Consider the following 23,610-nt stretch of genomic DNA (forward strand, 5'->3'; position numbering starts at 1 on the left):
GAATGCACAAGTGCAAAGAGATGCTGGCTGAACCACTCATGTCCCTGATTAGAGATAGGTGGCTGTAACAGCCTGGCAAAATCATGGCTTTGCTTTGTTATTTTAACTAATTAAAATATTCAGTTAAAAACTCAGTTAAAATACTACAGAGATGTGTGTGTATAAACTGGCAGGCACAGGTAGGTAACCACTGAATTTAGATTATTGCAGGATCTATCTACTCTTGCTGCCTGATGCAGTATGACAAGTCATAATGAGTCAGCTTCCTGAGGTAAATCACTGAAGCTCTTCTGAAGTGGGTACCTGTGCCAAATAAAAACAGCAGAGGTTCTGGCCTATTATTCATTGGAAATTTAAAAACAAATGTTTTATATCGGTTAGCAATTCTGATTCTGCAGAGAAAAGGTCAAGATGAGATTTTTCTGGATATTGTGCTACCTATAAAATGCAGACACATCTCTGTTACTCATTGTGCTGAGCAGTTCTTAAGAAGAAGAGTCTGCTATTTTTGCTATACTGGAACATGACAGTATTCTCACTGCCACAGACATGCTTCACTAGTGTGTGCTGCCTAGATTGTGATGAGGTATGATTTAACAAAAACATGTAAGTGTCAGCAACAGTTTTGAGTATGTTACTCATCTATCAAGTTTGGGGTGATCTAACAGAGCAAAATACAACACAGAGAAAGAAAACAAAATTAAGAAATAAATATCTTCATATCCTTATCAAGGGAAGAGGTAAGAAATGTAATAATTTGTGTATTGGGTTTGCATGACAACTCCAACTCAGCCAGACCCAACACGATGAGTTGTTTCACATACCATCACTCCCACGTGATGTTGTGGATCTGACATCCAGGGATCCTTTCCTCATGTCTTTGTGTCTGCAGGTCTGAGTATCTGTGAAGAAAATGATATTGCATAACAACAACAGAGTTTTGCCTAAGATGTATGTTAAAGGAACTGAAGCTCAGAAAAGCCTGGCAGCAGCTGGGCGACATTGACCTCAATGCTTCAGCAGATGAGAGCTGATCAAAGTGCCTTTTAAAGCTCTTGCCCTATTACACTGTCCTGAACCCAGTCAGGTTCTCAGGCAGAACATGCCTACATGTCTGTGCAGAAGGAAACCATGTGGAGAGAAAAGCTCCTCTCTTGCCACTGTGGCACAACTGCAGTTGTGAACACAACTTGTGCAGCACACCTGAGTTCACTCAAGTAACCACTGCCACCAGAAACTGGTGGGCCAAAGCAGAGCACATGCCAGCAAATGGGGCAGCGTATCCCTGGTTCCCTATGGACTCCCACGTTCAGCCTGTGTTAAGACTAAGTTAACAAGTACCTGCAGCATGGATGCCAAGGATGTCCTGACTGAAGTGCTGATATATGAGATGAGGGTGAATGATAGTGTTGGTCATCCTCATTTCCACCCACATGCAAATTCCTCACAATGCAGCACAAAGCAGTGCAGACACAGGTGCCATGTGCTATGGAGCAGCCACAGCAACACATGACATGACAGCATCCTTCTCATGTCTAATTCTGTCACAGGAATCCACCACCTACAACTGAACTGTGGCACTAAATCCAGCAATGCCATGATAACAACTTGGGGCGCTGTGACAGCGTTTTCAAAGGTGGGTTGCTTTATGTCACCTCTAAAGTCAGTGAGGCAGGTAGAGAGGGGGCTTGTATTTACTTTCCTGCCTTTTGAGTTGGATTCCCAGCTTATCACTAGGTAAATAGAACTGTTTTGTGAAACTGTTTTCAGTCAAAGTACTAACAATGGCCTTTATTCTCTCCCCAGGTATGTTCTCCACTTCTTGGGACAGAAGAGATGTGTCATACCTGTCTGAGATTCAGCCTGAATACATTCACATGTCTTCTCCACCTACAATTCAGTAGAAGAAATCCAGTTAGTCAGAACTTTGCCATTATTTTGTTATACTTAGGGCTCAAACTAAAGTGAGCATAGCACTGTTTTCACTTACCTTATTGTTGTCATTGCACAGTCTACTAATTGACACATAGTGTCTAATCTTTCTGCAGGCAAAAAACAGTGTGTTAATTCCCATCCAAACCTCATCTCTAATTCAGTGCTGATACTTGGCTGCTCCAAAGGCTCAGTTTGGGGACCAAGTGGAAGCTGCATAAAAATCTATACATGCTTGAATCTTGCCCATGATCAAAGCACACAGTGACCTCATCCCATGACAACCCTTGGCAACAGCCATGAAAGAAGGAGCACAGAAAATTGAGTGTGGAAGGACACAGTACAGGTGAAGAGTGAAACAGGATGTAGGTCCTGGTGACACCAACATGAAGCACAGGACAGGAGGATGCACTTGCACTTCAGGGAGAATTAGAAGAGTCAGTCACAAGTGAACACATCTGCATCTTTAGATCCTTTTCAGGGAAAATTAGGAGAATTTCACTTTCCCTGCACACAGCATATAAAGTTGATTTTGCCCCAAGGAAATAAGCACAGAGGTCAGAGGCACCCTTCCTTGCATAAGCTTCCATTATACTCAGTAGCAGGATAATCCAATATTTGCTGAAGGCAACTGAACTCTAAACTCAGCCTTCATTCAGACACAAATTATGACTTCAGCTTTCACACTTACCCTCCCTGTCCAATGACAGGTAGTATCTTCACATTTTGTTGTATGCTATCTCCATTTTTCTTTTTCGCATAGTACATTCCTTGCCATTCCTGAAAAAAATAATTCATGTGGAAGGAAGTTCAGATAAAACATAAAGAGAAGCTGTAGCTTCATACTTTTCTTTCACTGAAAGCTATCTCACAATACAAAACCAGGCAGGACTGGTTAAACTGTGCTCAAACCCTCAAATTTCCCCCCTGTAAGTAACCTGTAGGTCACTGTGTTGCTGCCAATGCATGGACAGCTCCCAGAGAAGCAGCCTGGGATTACTCTGATGGCAACAGCTGGACTTCAGGAGCTGTGGGAATTAGCTACATTCTCTTCCCTATCCTACCTCAATGGTATTGCAGGTCATTTTGGGGAGAGCTGGCAAAGAGCCCTGTGAGAGCAGGAGCTCAGAGCAGCCTCTGCCTGGAGCAGAGTCCCCCTGGGGCTGCAGGTGTGGGACCCCCAGGGACCCAGGACAGGAAGGTCCCTGCAAAGCTGTGACACCGCCCTGATCACCCTCCCTGCTGGATACACCATCTCTCCTGCACAGCTGGGGTGTCTTAGCACTGGTTAACATTAAATGTATCTGTGACTTAAAGGGCTTTGGTATCCCAGCACGTTTACTTTCCATCCTGTCAGTTTGCTATCAAATGCAGCAGAGATTTATTCTGTTTCTTTTAAAGCAGAAGAGAGCCCAGTAGAATAGCTTCTGGATTCTGCCTCCCCTCTAGAAGCACTCTGGCTTTAGGATTGCCTTTGTGTTTCCATCTCTAGAATAGCTGTTGGTGGTGTTTTTTTAACAGATGCATATTTTGAGCCGGGCATTTACTAAATACGAAGTGATTAATGAATAATTGAATCCGTCTTGCATGTTCACTTAACACAAATTGCTTGGGCCAATTGCTGTATTTCAGCTGAGTTCAACAAAATGTAGATCAGATCTTATTTATGTGAAAATACCCTCATGAGGCACACAATATGTATTTATTTATGTGAGACTGATAGATTCCACAGTCAAGCCAGCCAGAACACAGGTACAGAGAATTGTTTTACATTTGTGTTGATGGAGCCAGCAAATAAAGACTCCAGCCCACAGAGAACTGCATGGTGACAGGCTGTATAGAAAAAAATATGAAAGGCTTTTTTGAGGATCTGTCAGAGAAGAAAACTGTGCATAACAAACTGTGTAGTGAGCATAATGTCTTCTGTGAGCTGCTTGAGGAATACAGATGAAGATAAAGCAAGCACCACAAAAGTCAATGCTCTCATAATTAAAAGTATGCACATCAATAGTTTCCTGACAACCAGGATGAGGTAGAGATGAGTAATTGATCTCTAACCCAGGTAATAAACCCAGGATGTGCACAAAAGGGTGAAGTCATAAACTACAGATTGGATAATTCCCTCATTGAAAGCGAATCTTTTTCAGGGCAGGTTATTCACTAATGTGTTCTTCTTAGTCAACAGATTGATTTTTCAACTTGTGAATTTCTAAAACCTGTGAATCTGTGGCAGGAAACGTGTGTGGGAAAAGGTCAGTGCAATTCTGAGAAACAGGAGGCCCAAGCCAAACTCCTGCTGGTAGGTGAAGTTCTCCCAAGGATGTCACTTAAACATATTTTAAGAACACCATATGCTCTCTCCCAGAGCCTCTGTCAGCAGTCCAACAGAGAAGAGCTATTCCCAAGACGTGCTGTCAGTCAAGCCCATGGTTATGTCTGCACTGGAGCCACACAAGCACCATGACCAGTTCCTGCTGTGGGGAGTGCTGGGATCAAACAAGAGCAAACACCACACACAGCAAACCCCACAGTGTCACTCCTTACAGAGTGAAGCAATGCTGAGGTTTCAAACCCCATGAAGAAGGCCAAGGCACACATCTATCCACTGAGCACTCTCACAGGCACAGTAAGGAACCCCCCAGTTCAGCCTTCCTTTTAGGCTGGGGCTTCTTGCACTAGACAGCAAAGTTCAGCAAATGTCTTGCAGAAAACAGAACAAACCAAAATAAACACAAGGCGTCAGGAGCACAATCTCACAGAACTGAGGGCTGAGCTAGGAAGGTGCTGCCTTCCACAGATCTTAATCAGAGTGTGATTGCTCTCCCACCCCCTCTGGAAAGACCTTGCAAACAGTTCCCAAAGAGTGAGAGGAATTGCGTGTCTTGTCAGCTTTATCCTTAGCTGTTCATCTCACTTCAGAAAAAGCAAAACTAAGAGCAAACAGCAGAGATCAGAGGCATCAAGAATTCTAGTCAGAATTGCACATTTCATCTTAATGGATGCAATTTGAATCATGAAAAAGAAGAATGAAGAAAAGCACAACTCTTTTAACTCCTCAAGTATGGACGGATGAACATTTTAATAACATTGGCTTCTGGCAAATTACAGCCAGCTGTAGTAGCAAAAAATTAACTTCCAGAGATATGTTTTTTGCTAAGAGAAACAACATCCTGGCCCAAGAATCCCTATGTACCTTGCAATTTCCAATTTTTGAGTGTAACACCTATGAACTTGTTTGAATATACTGAACTTGCTCACAACACTATGCCTGTCAGCACAAGAGGTGAAATGCTGCAAGAGTCCATCTTCCTAAATTCCATTTAAAGACAAGATAAATTTCATGCAGCTTAGATTTTTTGAAAGATCAGAAAAACTTGCTTTCTATTATTTTTATTACAATGTTAGTGTAGTACCACATTTGTTCAAAACAGAAAAGTCAAACCTGTTGACAGGAGATTATTACAGCAGCAGTTTCCTATTTTTTGATATGCTGTAACCTACAGTAGCCAAAATATGACCTATTGTTGTGAGAAGCAGTCTTTTAAATGTAAGATATAAAGAAATCACAAGCCTGAAAACTACACACAGACCATGTCAGAATGATCCAGGTAACTCAGGCACCCCTGAAAATGCTGTAATATCTTGGCACAAATGATTTCAAAACTTCAAGTATCTCAAAGGTTGTTCCTCACAGTTAACCTCTACTTGCAAATAATTCCTGTAATAATTTTATTGGCAATTCATTTTTATATTAATATATAAATGTAAGGTTGCATAGATTATCTAAAAAATGTTCCAGAGAGAAACACAGAACACCTGCAAACAGAATATATCCACCTAACACAGCTTAAGCTGTTCCAGACAGACAGATTTAAGTAGGCAATATTTCATTAGCCCTCACTGTTGAAGCCACACAGTCAGGAGTAAAATTAGTACAAGGAAAGAGATTCATAAGATTTAGATTTATATCATTCATAGAGTAAAATATCTTTCCATTATTAATGAAATTCTTATCAGCTCAATAAAATATTAAAAATTTTATCACTTCATATCTTGAGAATTGATGGTGTAGATTTAATGCCTGACATATCTAATGTATTTGAATTTTAATTTAATAAATACTCCCTCCTAACTTCAGGTTTGTATTGCACACATTTACTGAAATAATTTCAGTCAGACAACAGAGGTGTGAAGCACCATAATCCAAACTAGTGTTGGTCTCTGGGATCTCTTCCAACAAGCCAACACACCTGGAAAAGAGTGACACAATCTCCTGGAAATGCAGATGGCATCTGCACCCAGCTTTTGCCACTGAGTGCTGTGTCAGCACCCTGACCTACAGAACATGACTCACCACAACTTTGAATCTGTGCTTTTGCACCCCTGTCTAGACCCAGAGTGCCATGACTCACTTTGGCATCTCCCTGCTCTGTGCCAATGCTGTGCTGCTTCCCACGGACAGTCCTGAGCCTGGGCTGTGGAGCACCACCAAACTCACACATTCCCAAATCTCTCTGTGCAACCTCCATGATCCTCCCTGCGAGGCACCGTGTCATGTTCAGTGACATCAGAAACCAGCTCATCCCGGTGCAATGAACATTTCTAATGGAAATCCGTTAGACAGCTCCCATGCCATTAGGGAATTAAACAGATTGGCAGCTGGCAGCTGACACTGCCTATCACTTTCAAGTGATATTGCAAATGTCTCCTTGGTATTTTTACATTCTGAACTTGCAAATCAGCTTCCACATTTCATGGTGAAATTCTTCAATATGGTACTTTTCTCATTTACATAGCACCAGATAACATGTGCATCCATCTCATTTTTCATGTTTTACTCCCACACCATTTGCTACGAACAGCATAAGTTATAAAGAAATGCAGCAAGTCACTTATTTTTGTAAAACAAGTACCTCTACCAAGCAAGAAAAGAGAAAGAAACCCTTAAAAAATGAACAATTTTTCACTTCCTGTTCTTGTTTTAAGTAAGTTGCAAATGCTATGCATCTGTGAAGCTGCAAGTCACAACGTGTATCACTGCTGGACTAAAGTAACTTTTACAGATAGCAAATAATACAATGCTATTACTCACCTTTCCTATCTTTATGCAGGAATTAATAGTATCTAAGAAATCAGCTTTTTTTTCATTTATAGGCACTTCTGTTAGTTCCTTTTCTATTAGTTCACCTATTTGATAGCCCATCATTGTTTCAAAAGCAGGATTGACGTACTGTGAAATAAAAAAAACAAAACAAATACCCATTCAATAGTGTACTTAAAGCACAACAGAATTCCTTGTTTTGTTTGCTTAACCAAATCTCTTTCCTACCCTGAAATGAATGTCTGCATGTACTATTTCTGAGAGAGATGCTCACATATTCTACTCTTTGAAGCAAACCAGGAATAGATGTGCAGAGTGAGCACATGTCAGCAAAGAGAGGGAAATTATGTGAACATCTGAGTATCACATATCCAGAGTTTAGACAGACAAAATAATTCCTGAAAAATGGGCTCTGTCAGTTCCCAAACCAATAAACCTCAAACCTACCTTAGTGTTCCCAAAAATCACAGGCTGGATGGTGAAATACCATAGGAATATTATCCATATCTATTGGCAAATTCATCATCTTGCTCTGTGTAAGGGCTAACCATCACTATTCTCCTGTCCAGGCAAAGCCCAGCCAAGCAGAGTGGAAGATTTGGGATTTAACAAAGCAGGCTTCTCCCTGAAATGAACGTTGCATTTCTCTGCAGTTTTTGGCCCTTGCCCAATAAAGCTGAAGACTGGTACCAACAGCCCACCCCTTCACAGCCCTCTCACTTGCTGAGTTACAGTCACAGTCCTGCCAAAGCAGCATCTGAATGCCTTTACAACTCAAAATGTTTTAATATGAGAGAAAGGAAAAGGTGCCACTGTACTTCTAATGGTTCTCCTCTCAAAGCTCCTTCCCAAAGGAACACCTTCCTTTCTCTCCCTGTGCAAAAGCTGTGCCTGCTGGAGCTCCAGGACTTCTGCCCGTGTACACTCTCTCATACTCTAGGGCTGTCAGCAGAGGCACAAAATTTTGTCTCAAAAAAGTGTGTTTAAAACAACTTCAGGATGTGTTTGTTATTTTGTAAAAGGGGTGAAGAAGGCACATCCTTCAATGAAATTGCCATTGTCAAATTTGGCTCAAGCAGGTAGAATTTGTATGCATGTTATAATTCCCAGAGGCTTAGACTCAAGCTCTTTACTGATAATAAAATCATTCATCACTGCTTCACAGCTAGGGATGGAACTAACTCCATTAAAAAGATGACAGTTTTCAGAACTGCAAAACTAAGCACAATTTCTTTTCCCTCCTTTAAAGAAATTTCTAAGAGAGGATTACATTCAAAAACAGTTGACCCAAAAATTCTGATACATCAAACAGTATCAGATTTTAGAAAAATAAAGTATAATTATTTGAACAGAACATCCATTCGATTTTAAAGAGCATCATATTAACACACAGTATTTTTGGAAAAGAATGCACAAAAGCCAGTGGCCACATCCATTCTTGATATAGAGAAGGAATGAATAATAGAGAAAAAGGATCAATATAAAAAATAAACAAGAGAATAAATCTTTATTCATTCAGAAACAACAATCTCCCTTAAAATTTATTTGATTTATGCCTTTAAATAAAGCAAATTCTACTCTACAGTTAAACTCACTTCAATTTTTTAGAACCATTAAGTTGGATTAGATTTTTGTACTGTAAGAAAGAGTAAGTGTAATCATAGATGAACTAAAATACAGAGCAATTTTCTTATGACTGGAACAAACCTGTATTACATGGTCTTCACTTGTGATCTCAATGGCTTCTTGACTTTTCTCTAATGCTGTAAATAATGAATTACATGCCCTGGAGGAAAAAGAAAAAGGCATCCAAAAAATGTTATCCACTTAATTCTTCTTATATATGATAAAGTATTACAACTCCATACTGAATAATGTTGTAGTTTAACAATTAATGTATTTACTTCAGGTAACTGACATTCTATAATTAAGTACTGCACATTAAAATAAATACTTTATTAAGGATCTGGCTAAATTGGAAATTCTTTGTTGATAATGCTTTTTGGTAAAATTACCTTAGTTTGAATTGTGCCTGCACCTGTCCAAATTCCAGCTGAATCAACTCATTGTAACAGGCCATTCTACTAGAATTTTCTACATATCTCTGCAGAGAAAAGGTTAGAAATATTTCATTAATACACATTCCCATTTGCAAGGATTTGAAGCTCTGATTTATTTTGCTTGCTAAAGAACCAGGAAAGGAGTAGATATGCCAAAAATGAACAAGCTGAGACACGAGCAATGAGAGAAGATTATTTTTTCTAGCAAAACAAAAGTTACTGCAATTTGAAAAGCTGACAGATCCTCATGGCAATGAGGTTCAACCAACCTGTTTATTCTCTGTGATTGTCAGCAGGATCAATGTATTTTTAAAAAATTTACTTTCAGCTTTCATGGTACTTATTAAAAATAACAGTGAAAAAATTGTTTGGTCTCAAGTAGTTAAAATTTTAAATTATTATGAGTTTCCAACTGCTAATATGCCAAATTGTCTATATAGATGAAAATAAAATTTCCTGTGAAATATACCCTTGTTGACATTGGGGCTTTTATAGCAATGATCTCAGTATCTTTCACTTTTAAAAAAACATTTGATATTTATGATGTATGAGCCTGAATGTTAAATCTTTGTTCACACTGAACTCCCACAGACATGGACAGTTTGGGCAGGAGGATTGATTATCACAGGTAAACCACCACACTCAAAGCTGCTAAACAAAATTTTCTGTGCTTTGCCATTAGCCCCATCTCCAAGACTCTGATCCATAAATAATTCAGAACCTGTGCTGAATTACTTATGTGCCCACTGGAAAGACTCTGTTCATATAAATGCCATTATCTTCAGGCAGTAGCATTTCCTGGATTGGGACTTTACTAGAAATAAGAAGATGGGTGCAAATGGAATGTGATGGGATAGCAAAAATCCGGTGAGCACGCAACCAAATATTTGGAATCGCACTGTAAATCAGGCCCATTCTTGTTCCATTGTCAGCTGAAGGCAATAAGGTACCCACTTAACTGATGCACTAATAAGAACCTTTTCTGCTCAGCTGGAATAGTTGCCAAGAAACAGATTCAATGCACTGCTTCTCAGGTGCCTCCAAACAATAGCTAATAGCACTTGACAGTGTGTGAAGCCTGTTTACAATGGGAATTGGCATTTGAGAGAAGAAATTTCCAACAGCACATTCTGTTGTTCATTGCAAGCTGCTCTCTGCCTCTGCCACAGCCACTAATCAATCTGTCAATGTCAACTTTTCAAGGAAAGGAGCATGTATTTAATCTGAAATAAATGTATGAAGTAGAGAAGTCTCAGACCCAGTTCTTATATCCCAGAGAGTGTCATGTCAATATTTGGAATTGGGACATAGGAGAATGAGCAGCATGAAGAAGATCTGCAGGCTGGATCACTGACACAAATGGTGACAGACAGCCAAACTTCTGGAGAGCTCCTTGCATGACAATCTTGAAACGAAAGAGCAAGCCAGCCAGGTATAGCACATACCCTTGTGAAGCCAGCAGAGATCAGGGGCAATATTGATGACTCTTCACGATCAGTGTGCCTTTGAAACAAGGAGGAAAAATCAGAGATTATTTGTGTAATTAACTTAGAACAAATTTCACAATCCATTCATCTACTTGTACCCTGAATGTTACACTGAGGCTAATACTGCTAGTTCCTTACAGGATATAGGAATAAAAGATTATTTTTTGTTTGTTTTTTTATAAGCTTTCATCTTTGGCATGGATAAGCCAAAATGTTATTTTCCTTCATGCATGTAGTGAGCTGCTTACATCAATAAAACTCTAATGCTTCAAGGAAATCAATTAATGAGCTAGATCACTGGACTTATTCTGTACTGGATCCTTGTTGTTTATGCTGGCATTAGTCAGAAATGCACCTGAAAGTCTGCACAGCCAAAGTTTGAAAAAATTACTTCTTATCTGAACGTACCAGATCTTAGATGGGCAATTCAAGGTGCCTGAATAAAGATGTATTTTCTAGTGTTGCCTACACACTGCCTTCTAGTAAGTCACATTTGGGACACATTCCCAAATCAAGTATTTGAATAATTTGGCTATACTAACAAAAAAACATTTCCTGTCCCAATTCTATGGTCAAGGATAGTAAAAGATCTGTTAACTCACGGTACATTATTATTAGCACAGTAGGAACTTCTAATTCAGGTTTTTTAATGTATGTTTACTTTTATAATGGTAAGACTTACAGTTTGATCATGGGTGAAAGTAAAGAAATGAGAATTTACCTTTGTACTACACAAATAATGACTGTATTTTCTGAGGCTTTCGTTGTTCTGATAGACCTTTAAATAAAAAGCAAACCATTTACATTATCTTTAAGTTCACATTTCAGAAAACATAACTTTAGAGAACCTACAGACAGCACTTTTCTTAAAATATCTCTTTTAAATCATTTAACAACAAAACAAAAGTCAAATCCCAAGCCTGCTGCTAAGAAAGGAGAATAAATTATATCTGAGACTCCATGAACATAGATTAATCTGCAACTCAAATAGTCTCAGTGGGGGAATAGCAAAAAATATCCTCTCTGAAACAGCATATAATGGACTTGTTTGAAGGGCTTGGCCTCTGTCATTTAAGGTGCATTTTACTGAATTCTGGGACACATTGGTAAAAATGGAACAAGGGGAGCAGCACTACTACCTAACCTTGGCCTGACAAAGATCTTATCTACTTCCCCCAGTTCAGCAAGAAGAGTCTTTGCCCCACAACAGTCCCCCAGGCACACACTCCAACCTTTATTCAGTCTAGACACATTCCCAAGGGCAATTGCACTGCAAAGTCACTGGAGCAAGGCACTGCTGCCTGTCAAGTCTCTGTGAAGAGACTCACAAAGGCAAATCCTTCCTTTTTTCATACTTTACAGAAGTTCCTAAAATTATTTTTGGAATCTGTTTGCAATTTTGCTCTTCATAACGTGTTCTTAAATGTTGTAGATATGGAAACGTGCACACCAAACACTGCCTGTTTGCATTGGGAGTTATTCAACAGGAAGTGACATTGCAAAAAAAATAGAATATTAATGAAGTGAATGAATTAATTAAGGTGCTTGGTGGCACATGCTATCTTTGCAGTTGATTTAGTGTGCAAACAAGGAACCAGGTATTTAAAAAAACTCCAAACAATCAAACACCAAAAGAAAACCAAAAAAAATCCAACAGTTCACTATGGCAACAAATTTGTACACTGTGGCTTCAAGCCAGATGGAGCTTCAGAGACCCTAAGACACAACCAAAAATGCTGCAGCTATCAGATGTAAAGCACTGAAGGAACAGTATTTGATGCTGTGCACACCTGTTTAAAACCAAAAAATGCTGCAGTGAGTTTATAGAAATGTCACATAAAAGCAAAAGAACTTTGATGATGTGTTAACTACATTGTTAAGTATTAATTACACTGAAACGGTGCTTACCTGCATAATGCTTCTGCATCAAAGTATCTGGAATGTCTATGGTCAATAATGATAATGTCATGGTGCTTATCTAGAAAACATTCTAGTGCAGACTGAGGTGTCCTGGCAATATTACATCGAAATCCAGCCTTGTCACACGCCCAGCGGAACCCGTTACTCTGCTCGTCTTCCTCAGCAAACACTAAAAGTACCTGAGGTGAAGACAGGCAGTGGATCATCACAAACAAATTTTACAGTAGACACTGTGACTTTTCCCTGTTCTTAACATGTTAGAGCCATTGTTGAGGTTAAATCCATTGTTTTTAAAAGAATTGCTTTCTATAGACCACTGGTTTTTTTATAGCTGTCTGTCTACAGTGGTGTTTCAAGTGTGTGAAACAGTCTGCCAAAGCCATGTAATCCACATGGGAAGAACAAGTTTTGGAACTCTCTTATCATTATCTACAAAGAGAGCTTAGGCAATCAGCTGAGACAAGATGCTTGTGTTTCAGACAGTGTACATGAACCAACAGTGAGTGCACTTCTCTGAAACCTGTCTCACATGCAACCTTTTTCTTGGGGTTTATTTTTCTTGCCAGGATCATATTCCAGAAAAGGAGGGGGAAAAAAACCAAAAAACCCATGGCTCATCTCATGTAAATCAGTATTTAATGCTGCTTCAATGGCATGACAAAAAGTCTGCTTTCCTTTCTATCTCATCCTAATTCCCCAAAGTACTGGATGCTGCCCACTCTGTGGGGATTCTGGAAATTCTGAACAGGCTGGTCAAAAGGAGCTCATGCCAGACTGAAATCATAAGCAGTGCCACTGTATATGGAGTATGTCCCCGTATGACTCCTACACAAAGCCTGCCATGGGATTTATATCACAGAAGGAGATTATCATAGCTGAAATCCAGAACTGGAGGTCAGACCTGTGAGCCACTATTTGCTCTGTCCTAACTTGCCATGTAATTGCTAGTAACTAATCTCTCTAAGCCTTTTTAAAATCAACACAATGCCTATAGACTAAAGTATGATAAGGCCCAGTTCCTTTAAAATGTATTTCCAGTTCTCAGATTTAATACAGTACAGAAGATGAACAAAGTCTGTTAAGGAAGACTGACCGATGTGATTGTGCTTTGCACCAGGATAATGCTTTGCAGAAGAAAACTTCTCTTGCCTGAAAGAATGCAGCATGGCAGACTGTAGATCTATGTTGTGTTGATTTTGGGGATGGCTCAGCACATGTAGCCTTTTGGGAAAGATGGGTAATTAAGCCAGCATTTGGTCTATTGTCCCAAGACACCAATATTTCACTATGGTTTAATCAAACCAAACTCAGATATGTTTTGATCAGGCAAAGTGAAACATGTGTAACTCACATCACGTCCCACTGCTGTTTATCTTCTGTGTGATTTTAGGAACTCCAGTGCTGTTACACTTTGGACCAGGCTGGTGAAATGTCTACCAGTAAATCTTAACACTTCCATGTACTGCATATTTTTGTAAGAATGAAGGATTTTGCACACAGTCAGTTCAGGTTCCTTTCAATAGCAGCCTGCAAAACTGTTTGCAAAAACATGTCATAGTTTGGGCCATGTTTAGTGAAGTTAATCTATACACTCCTTAAGAGGGGAAGAATGGGTTTCAGCAATGGCACAGAAAGTCAGCAGATCTGAGTAGTATGATTGAATCTGGCAAAAATGTGATGTTCCCTACCTTCTCCCTCCCTCACACCTGCCAGCTATATTACCAGGATAAATCAGTAGCATTTCAGAGTGGTCTATGACTGGACAAAAGTGATACAATCATTAAAAACAATACAGGTGGCAGAAATACTCAAGGACTATTCTGATTTTGGGGAACAGCTGGATGAGCATGTCCTAAGATCTGAGTTTTGATGATATTACTGTTCTGACTCTGCTCAAGAAGATGTTAAACTGCAGTTCTTAAGACATTTTTTAGGTCCACATTGCCTCTACTGAGGAGTTTTGCAATTACTGACTGAGGAACATCTTGGATGATTAGTTGTTCAATATGCCTTGGGATATGGGAGAATTTCCAAAGGAAATCCAAAGCAGTCATATATTTCCAAACCTCATGTCCATCCCCGGCAAAGTAAGGGGACAAACGACATAAACTCTTTATTAATGAAGGGATAAAAGAGGATTAATTATTGTCAGTCAGTAATGAATAATAAAAAATATATATTTTGCCAAGATCACTTCATATCTTTTGTAATAATGTTGCAACTTTGGTTGGCTTGGTATCAGTTTGATGAGATTTTGGTTAAGAATTTGACTACCATAAAATAAAAAATGTGGCACAAACTAAATTAATTACAAGGTAACTGATAGCAGAAAAAAATAGCTCCATTTTTATGAGCTGAGAGATGGTTGGAGAAAACAGGCAGGGTTTTTAGGATATCACATAGATAGAATGCCATGACAAAAATCTGTTATGTGCACGTTATCTCTTGAGCAAAATACTCTGTGAAGATCTCTATAATCCAAAAAATTCCAGTCATAAATTTTAAGCTAACATCTGTGATATTTTAGAAATCAAGACTTCAGTTTGAACTGCTGTGTTACCTGAAGTTGATCTTGATGAAGTCTCATAGGGCCAAACTGCACATCTGTTACTGGTGCCTAGAAGAAATAAGATGGGAACTTATTAATGAATAATACCTAAAGAAGAAGAAAAATTATCTCTCTTATCTACTGTTGTCTGGGGGATATATAGCTATCATTATGAGGCTGTGTCTTCATGTAAGACATCTCTGAACTGAAACATTAAAAGAAAAGGGCTGTTGAGAACAAAGGTGGCATTTTTACATTGTTCTTTTTTCAAAATTAAAACCCCACTTGAAGATGAGATTCATTGCTTTGCAACCTATCATTTTTCCAGTAAGTAGTTTTAAAGAATCATCAGCACATCCCACAGAAAAATCTTTTAGAATTGCATGCTCCACTCTTTCTATGACCTTAATGCTCCATTGCTCAGCCCTAAGAGCATGTCATTTGTGATTTTATTTATTTATCAATTTGGAAGTCATCACTGCAACATTAAATGAGGAACAAACATGAGTCAAGATAAAATGGCAACATAATGCCTACAAAAGCATGCCAGAAGCCAGTGTTTGCCTGTCTTGCTTTAAGTGGGCCTTTAAGACCTGATGTTAAAATTACATGGAGGGGTTTCAGATTTACTCAGTCATTCTGGTCAGATAGGCTTAGTTTAGACTCTAGTAGACTGTGGATTAGACTCTAATAATTTCTTTTTTTCTGATTTTGAGACCAAAAATGTCTCTTTAGTTGGAGAACTCAAGCTGCTTTACTCTCCCGTGTGGTACATCATCCAATTATTCAAAATCTGCACTACAAAACAGCAAAGACTTTTGCTGATAACACACATTGCAGGAGAGAATCCAAGTCTTTACACCACTGTTACTGATTTTGCAGCACTAACAGTAGTAACTACTGAATCAGTAAGATCGGCAGAAACGCCTGAAGGACATGGAGAGAGCATGTCAATTGAGTAAAAGATACCTAAAAGATACCTTTTTACAGTTACTTCTCTGTCCAGAACTGTACTTCAAATCAAAAGCCTGGACTTTTTGTACACTCTACCTGCCAGCATAAAATAGTGAGTGTTCTGTGTCACCAGGCAATGGCCTGAGCTGGAAGGTTCAGATCCAGAGCTGAACTTCACTGGCATCTGGGGGGATGCAAAACCCCACCTACCACACCAGTGGGTACCCTTGGACTATCAGTCCCAGCCCAAGGGGAATTTTAAAATGAGATAAACACAGTATTGCCAGTTACTGCTTTTCAGATGCTTCTCTCTTTAAAGAAGTTTGTGAATGAATAATCATCATGTTTAAGGGACTGAGCCTGAAAAACATTTTTCAGACAGAAATCTGTGGCTATTATTGCAATGAAAATACCTGTCTATGCACCATTTGTGCCTAAGTCACAAGAAGTGACTGATGAGATAACCTGTCTTGTTACACATTAACTTGAAGTCCTGAGTAGAATCAAAGCTTTGGTCTGCATCTCAGCTGGAAAATTTTGGTGAACTCAGTTAATTCTTAATCCTGTTGAAATCTGTTTGAATAACTTGATTAATCATTTAAACTTTTTGTGTGCTGCAGGTAGCACTGAGAAGTAACATGCTGATTAAATATTGTGTCAAAAATCAAGGCTTCAGCAAGGATTAGCAGAAACTCTCAACTATAGCTGAACAAAATGAGCTTTAAAAACACCTCTAATGCTGCAAGCTTATAACAAAACCAAATGCAGTCAAAGCTCACACATATAGTAGCTGCACAAACACATCCTTATTCACTCACACCTTCTTCTACTTCTTCCTTGGAATTTCTTTCCTAGTCGAAAAGCTCGAGTACATTTTCAGATTGGCAGACACAACTTAGGCATGTGACAGCCTTCCAGGCAGGCACAGTTTGGGAAGAGTGTCTGAGAAGACAGAGGTAGGACTAGTTGTGGGTTCCTGGAACTGACTGTGATAGAGCTGGGTCTGTTGCCAAAGAGCTGCTGACGCAAAGCCCGTAAGTGCAGCGTGTGTGACTGCGGCTCTTCAAATGCACACACAGCAGCTGCAGCCATTTTACATTTTCTGACCCCTGAACTACTGCTGGTAGCACTTATTTCACCTCAAATTTGCCTTTCTTATTTGAACACTGTATTTTCTGTCCTGTGGAACTAGCCCTGGCCCTGGCACAACATGGGATTCATTCCAAGGCAATAGCATAAGCCATAAGTGATTGACAGCTGTCAATGTCAATGTCATCCACTGACTGCTGTGAACAGCTCAGCACTCGCCAGAAATCATCTCTGTGTTGTAGATGCTGCATTGTAAACATTGAAATTGCTGTTAGAAATAGTCCATGTTTCCAATGCCCTGAAAAGGTGAATGTTGGGTAAATAAAAACAAGAGAAATAAGCTTTAAAAACACAGACCTACACAACTGTGACTGATCTGATTAAAGTACAACAAACTCAGCGCTGACCTGATGTAACCTGGTAAAGTACTTCTTTCTGTCAGTCATTCTTCATATTTTACCAGAACAAAATCTACAGCAATGGTCTGTTCATCACTGCTGGATTGTTTTTTCTTTCTTCCTACAGCTAGAAAAACTTCAGATGAACTTGCTCATTCATTTATTCAGATGAATAAATGTGGAAAGGAATAAAGGGTGGACATAAAGCCAACTTGATTCACGTGCTCCCTTTGGTGACTTTTGCCTGGCTGGTGACAGGGACAGATCTATACAGACCGTAGGTCTCCTATTTGCTAGAAGTGGTGTGTCCTGGCTTTCTCCAAAATATCTCTTACCATTACCCATTGGAGAGGAGAGCCCACCTAAAATTTTGGGCAGAATCAGCTCCCAAAAACTCCTTTGGCTATTAACTTCCATGCAATACTCCTGCTATGGAGGTGCAAATGCATTCCTTCTGGAGGCTGATACTTCTTAAGACACCTCTTTGCTGAAGTTTTTGTGGGATGTTTTAAAGCAGAGCCCCGTGGAGCCCAAGGCTGCAGCACTGCCCACCCATGAGAGGGGCTGGTGGGGAGCTGCTGGTGCCCAGGGGAGCAGGAACCCTCCCCTGACATCCACAGTGCTCCAGCCTTTCCTTTCTGCCACAGCAGGAGCTGTGCTGGTGACAGGAGGGACTCCTACTCTGACCCTTCCATGGCAGCCCTCATGACAGCTCCTCTCCTTGAAGGGCAGCTGGCAGCACTTCTGCTCCTGCTGCTCTTCTCGCCTTTTCCAGGTGAGCACAGCTGCTTTTTCCTGCAGCTCACTTGAACAAAGAAGTGCCATGAACTTTTGCTGAATGGATTGCAGATGGAAGCTGCTGCTGCAGGGCAACATCTGCGTTCAGTGGGCAGACAGTCAGAATCTCTGACTCATTGTAATATATGACAAATAACTACAGTGATTAAACATAAGACTTCGCTGCTGGTCCTAATGGAATACAGCCAGCAAAATTCATCATTTTCCTCAGATCAATGTTTTAAGATATCACCAACATTTTATCTGATTTTAAAATACATACTTACATTTTCTACATATACTAGGTACGTGATATGAATCTGCATGAGTTGACTCATCACAGTAAGAATTAACAGTCTTCATTATCAAGATATGCTGGAAGCCACAGGACTGTTAACATTTAAAACTTGATTTTTGTAATTCTAAGAAAAGCGGAGATTCATTTTACAAAGGAAAAAAATCCTTTCTCTTAACCTACCATTTTAGGCATAGATTTATCACCCTGGAAAACAAAAGTTCAAATGAATTGATGGATTGGTACCATCCCTTAAACTTTTATTGATTCAGGTTCTATTTGCTGCAGAAATTTGAATTCTGCATGATTTTTTCTCAGAAACCTTAGCAAGATCTTCCTGGATGCTGAAAGCTGGGAAATAAACAATTTCTTGCAAACTGGCATGAAAAGATACAGGATCTTGTCCAGCCAGGTCATACCAAGCATGGTTCCTCCTTCTCAACAGAGAGAGGCTTTGTGACTTGCTGTAGTTCATACTTCTGGGTATGAAAGTCTCTGTGTTCAGGATCAAGTTTTCACAATTCACATTTTTCTCTGCTTATCATAACATTCATCACTTTCTGAAACATACAAATACTAATCCGATCCATGTTCATTTACCTATTTCTTTCTCCATGGAAATGCACTTACATAGATGACTTAAGACACAGCTTCCTATTTTCCATGCACGTTCTGCTACACACTGAACATCACTGTTCATGTCTTCCTTGCAGATGTCCACAGCACTCTTTTGTTACCAACTCAACATATAACCTAAAAAGCTTTTATGCATTAGTAACCTAAAATGCTTTTATGTTAGAACAGATCTTCCTAAGAGGCACAACTGCTCAGAGCATAAAATGAATCTTATAGTCCATGGACTGAATTCTGACCTGGTTAGCAAATCCAGTGAAATCCAGAGCGACTCCATTAAATACAAGGAAAATATACTGGATTTACTTCAGTGTAAATGAAGTGGGAGTCTGTCCCTGTGCAGCTCTTTCTTTTGTGTGGAGGCCACAACAGCTTGAATAAAGAATAAGAGAGAACAAAGTGTCCAAGGTTTCTGCCTTTGCTCAACAGATTCAAGGACAAAGGTAAACTCGGCCTTCAAAGACCCTATGCTGTACAGAGTTCATTTATTCTTTGCTGAAATACAAAGACATAAGTTCTGAAATGCGATTAAAATTTACCAAAACTGCTCTTTAGCCTGGATGAAACAAGTTATTCCAGCCCTTGACATTTTTTTCCCTATTTCTGCATCATGAAAGATGTAGAGAAATGTCACAGACTCTGAACTCATAATGTAGCATCCTGACTCAGTGCTTTGATAAAATCTAGCATTTAGATTAATCTAAATCATGTTCTCACTGATGCATCTCTCTCAACAAAACAATACAGATTTATATCTATGTCACAGGGCCTTCAGATCACTCTGGTATAGTTTTCCTTTTATCTATTTCCTGTTTTAAATTGATTCCTAGAAGAATTAGCTACAATGCTACCATGCAGACAGTAAGTGATGGGAAACACACCCTCTGTTTTCTTAATCTGTTTCTTGAGTTTTAGTACCCATTTTTGAACCTGTTTTACATAAATGAGCTCTTGAGAGCCCAATTCTGGCCTCCAAGTCACATCATTAGCAACACACATTTTTGACAGCTTGCAGTTTTTGTGAGAAGAAAAGCTTTATTGAGTGTAATTAGTTACCAGAGCTCTCACATCAGGATGATTCTCTGGGCATGTAACCAGCCACAGGACTCATTTTCTTACTCCCAATGAACTGGCAACACCTTTACTCCTCTCAAAATCCAGCCACTCTTCCTTTATTTAGCCTGGGTGAAAATTTTGTGTTAGCCCAGGTCCTGAGGAAGCCTCCCAGGAAACTGACACCCTGGTGGGACTGGAACTGCTTTACAGGGATGCCAGCACACAGCACTGAACACAAGGATACCCGAGCTCCACCAGGGTTCTCCCTGGCACAGCTGATTTTTGGCTGCATGTTCAACTTGCCACACATGCCAACCACTATTATATATGCTTATTTGTTTATTTTGGGCCTGGTTGCCCACTGCATTTCCTCAGTGCAATAAGTGAAGCCAAGTTAGAACAGAACTGCAGCAATGCTGTTGGGAAATCACACTTGATGCCTTCTTGCACACTTCAGACATAATCAAGAACTCCCACTTTTTACTGTTTATAAGTGCTCCCCTTGTTCTTTACAGGAAACTTTAGTTATCAAACTGCAAGCGTAGCACATGCAGAAGTGAATCATTCTGTTTGGCTGGGAATAATTAAAGATGCTGTCCCAAAGTGACTTGTATTATCATGCACTGTGGTAAAGCCTGGATGGCCTCTGGCCCAGACGAGTGGCCCACTGTGGTCACGTTGTACAATGAGAGCAGAAAAAGCCAGCCAGCAGTCCCTGCCAGTGGTAAAGGTCTGAACTTTTACACAGAACAGGCTGACAAGCCGGGGGATTCTTTTAGCTCCTGATAAGGTATCAAAGTGATAAAATAAATGTCATTATCACCTAGGATGCCTATGGAACAATTGCACCGATCTCCAAACTTGAAAAGGGAGTTGCTGGCTTCATTTTGACATTCAGAGGAACTGAGGCACTGAGAGAAAAAGACAACCCCAGCCTCGCTTGTGCTGAGCCCTGGCATCCCTGGCAGGTTGTCCAGTGCCCCTTCTTGCTGGCCAGCTTACAGCAGCAGGCACTGGTCATACTGGGACCATAAGGCTGATACCTGGGAAACACCCACTTATTTCTGAAATTAAAAATTGTTTTGGTGATAATTCAAACAAGTTATATCACATCTTGGTAATCACAGCAGTACTGTAGGTTTCTAAGCAAAGCAACTCCGCAAATCTCACTTACTACATACTTACACAAGAGTCCTCACTCACAATGAATCACACAGCAAAAAGGGATGGAATACATCAGCCAAGTCAGAAAAAGAGAGCCATTTACTCATTAATCCACACTGACTTTTCATTCCAGTGAGAACAAAGTTGAATGAAAACCAGTGCTCATATCAAAAAACATTCAAATCCAGCAAGCTCTATTTGCTGCAGCATCTACCTGATTCAAAGACCCCTTTTAGACCTGCATTTTATGCACAAGTACACTGGGCTTGAAATTTCATCTATTTGTCTCTTTAGAAGACAAAAAAAATGTAAATCACACACTCCACAGCAACAAATGTGAATAACTTTAATGCTGGTCTGTGCTTCATGGTTGCCATTTTGCCAAACCCTATTCTGACCAACCAGCACAGAGTTTAAAGTGCCCTAAGTCTTCATAACCTTAAAATTTGAGATGGCTCACTGGGGTCTTCATTAAGGTCCCACTTTCTGACTGAAAATGCTGGCAAGAACTTCCCCATTCTGGCTAAATATGCACAGAACTTTGACTGGAGGCTGTGAGGTCTCCTCATACTGAATCCCAGAGCTGCTCACTTAGCTATAGTCAAGTATTTCTGTGTGGTGAGGGCATGCCGTGGAGCATCTGTAGTTATATTCTGCACTAAGAGAAAACCAGCAGTTTAAATGATCTGGTCTGTACTTTAGAAGAATTCTTTAAACCCTGTAATGATGGTTTTCTATACATAGGTTGCAGAAATGGGTGCCTTTATCAATTAAAAAAAAAAAAGAAAAAGTAGTATGAGCATTTTCAGCTGTTCAAACATGAACAGAATGTGCAACATGCAGAAACTGAATTGCTTAGCACCTAATTCGATGTTTTATTCGCTTCTGATGAAATTGAAGGGTCAGATAGAATACCCTGCCCTTCAGTGCAAATGCCCTGTGAATTCAGGCATCCCTGGTACTCTGGGCTTACGTTCCAGTAAGGGTTGTGACTGTCTCTGTGAGATGGTGTCTCATGGGCAGCTGAACAGCACATCTGGGTGGATACTGCAACTTGCTGAGTTTCAGCAGCTCTTCCCTTGTACTCACAAAACTCTGAGACTCCTCTGTTTTCCCCTTTGCAGTCAGGACCAGCCACACTCTATCACAAAATGCTCTAATGGCAGCCACATACAAACAATGTGCCTAGCAACTCCCAGAAGGCTGAGAGACTTGTTTCCTCTCCCCTCTCCCCTGCAGCTGACACAAGTCTGGTTCTCCCACTGGCTGGGAAAGCTGTAACTGAGCTCTGGGGACCAGCTCACTCCTCGTACGCTGGCATTGCTATAAAGGTTTCAGTGTGCTATCCTCTCTCATCATTGGCAGCAGTAACTTTTACCCAGATGCAAAGGCTAGCCAAGTCAACAGAGAAGAAATTGGTCTGTAAGTCTTGCAGGTCACCAGCCAAGATGTGTTCAAAATCAGAGCATTAAATATATTTGGGTTCATGTAACTCCAAACAAATAAATGCAGCCTTTGGCTTTACCAGCATCTTTGTCTAATGGGAAAGGAACGTCTCACTCATCTGCTGTCGCCTCAGGTGTGTTAATTTTACAGGCAGGCTGTGGCTGACTTTCCATCCCCCCTGCTTGAGCAGACACTTTAGTACAAATACAACATTCTTCTAGCCCTGAGGGAAATTCTTCCTGCCTGCATTTTAACAGTTGAACTGCACAGCACTCTGGGAGACTTAAATATGGCACAGTAGTTCTATTGTTTAATATCATTAAAACTGCTTGCTCTCTTGTGATTCTGCAAGATCCTGAAGTATAGCAGTAAGTGCTAATCTGTTTCCTATCTATCAGCTAGTTCTCTTTTTTCTGGTGGATACCACTAGCTAGTTTTATTTTAGACATGATTACAGATGAATCAGAATACAACAGAACTCCATTATCAGCTTTCATTTTTTCCCTATGAATATGAATTTCAGTGACAGTTTTCTTTGAACCATCTGGATTTGAACAGACTCATCTGACTAAAAGGATGTTTCAGTCTACCAGGAAGTTTTCCAACTACTTTATGCCAGACAAACTTTTCATGGCTTGATCTACCAACACTGCAGTCGTCACAAACAGACCAAGCAAAGCAAGAGAGTACAGCCCAAAAATAGCATAATTCAATCAGTGCTAGGTTTCCTAGATCTCAGTTTTGTCCTAA

General features: G+C 39.9%; 1 protein-coding gene across 5 annotated transcripts in view; it reads right to left on the minus strand.

The window, feature by feature from the left end:
* The window catches only part of PDE8A (phosphodiesterase 8A), a 142,245-nt gene that overhangs the window by 16,722 nt on the left and 101,913 nt on the right, over positions 1-23,610 (minus strand). For 4 of the 5 annotated variants that reach the window (XR_009278424.1, XR_009278425.1, XM_058846742.1 and 1 more), the window contains exons 2-12: positions 15,061-15,117; positions 12,489-12,679; positions 11,302-11,358; positions 10,539-10,596; positions 9,049-9,137; positions 8,741-8,819; positions 7,025-7,162; positions 2,624-2,712; positions 1,991-2,042; positions 1,848-1,890; positions 825-902 (exon numbers count right to left, since the gene is read on the minus strand). Coding sequence is in view for 3 of the 5 variants with exons in the window: in XM_058846742.1 (XP_058702725.1) it covers positions 825-902; positions 1,848-1,890; positions 1,991-2,042; positions 2,624-2,712; positions 7,025-7,162; positions 8,741-8,819; positions 9,049-9,137; positions 10,539-10,596; positions 11,302-11,358; positions 12,489-12,679; positions 15,061-15,117 (931 nt within the window). In the remaining 2 variants the exon portion in view is untranslated. Of the gene's footprint in view, positions 1-824; positions 903-1,847; positions 1,891-1,990; positions 2,043-2,623; positions 2,713-7,024; positions 7,163-8,740; positions 8,820-9,048; positions 9,138-10,538; positions 10,597-11,301; positions 11,359-12,488; positions 12,680-15,060; positions 15,118-16,822; positions 16,899-23,610 lie in introns of those variants that run through there. The other variant, XM_058846743.1, reaches the window with a different exon arrangement.

The sequence above is a fragment of the Poecile atricapillus genome, chromosome 11, assembly GCF_030490865.1.
Source record: "Poecile atricapillus isolate bPoeAtr1 chromosome 11, bPoeAtr1.hap1, whole genome shotgun sequence".
In the NCBI taxonomy this organism is placed as follows: domain Eukaryota; kingdom Metazoa; phylum Chordata; class Aves; order Passeriformes; family Paridae; genus Poecile; species Poecile atricapillus.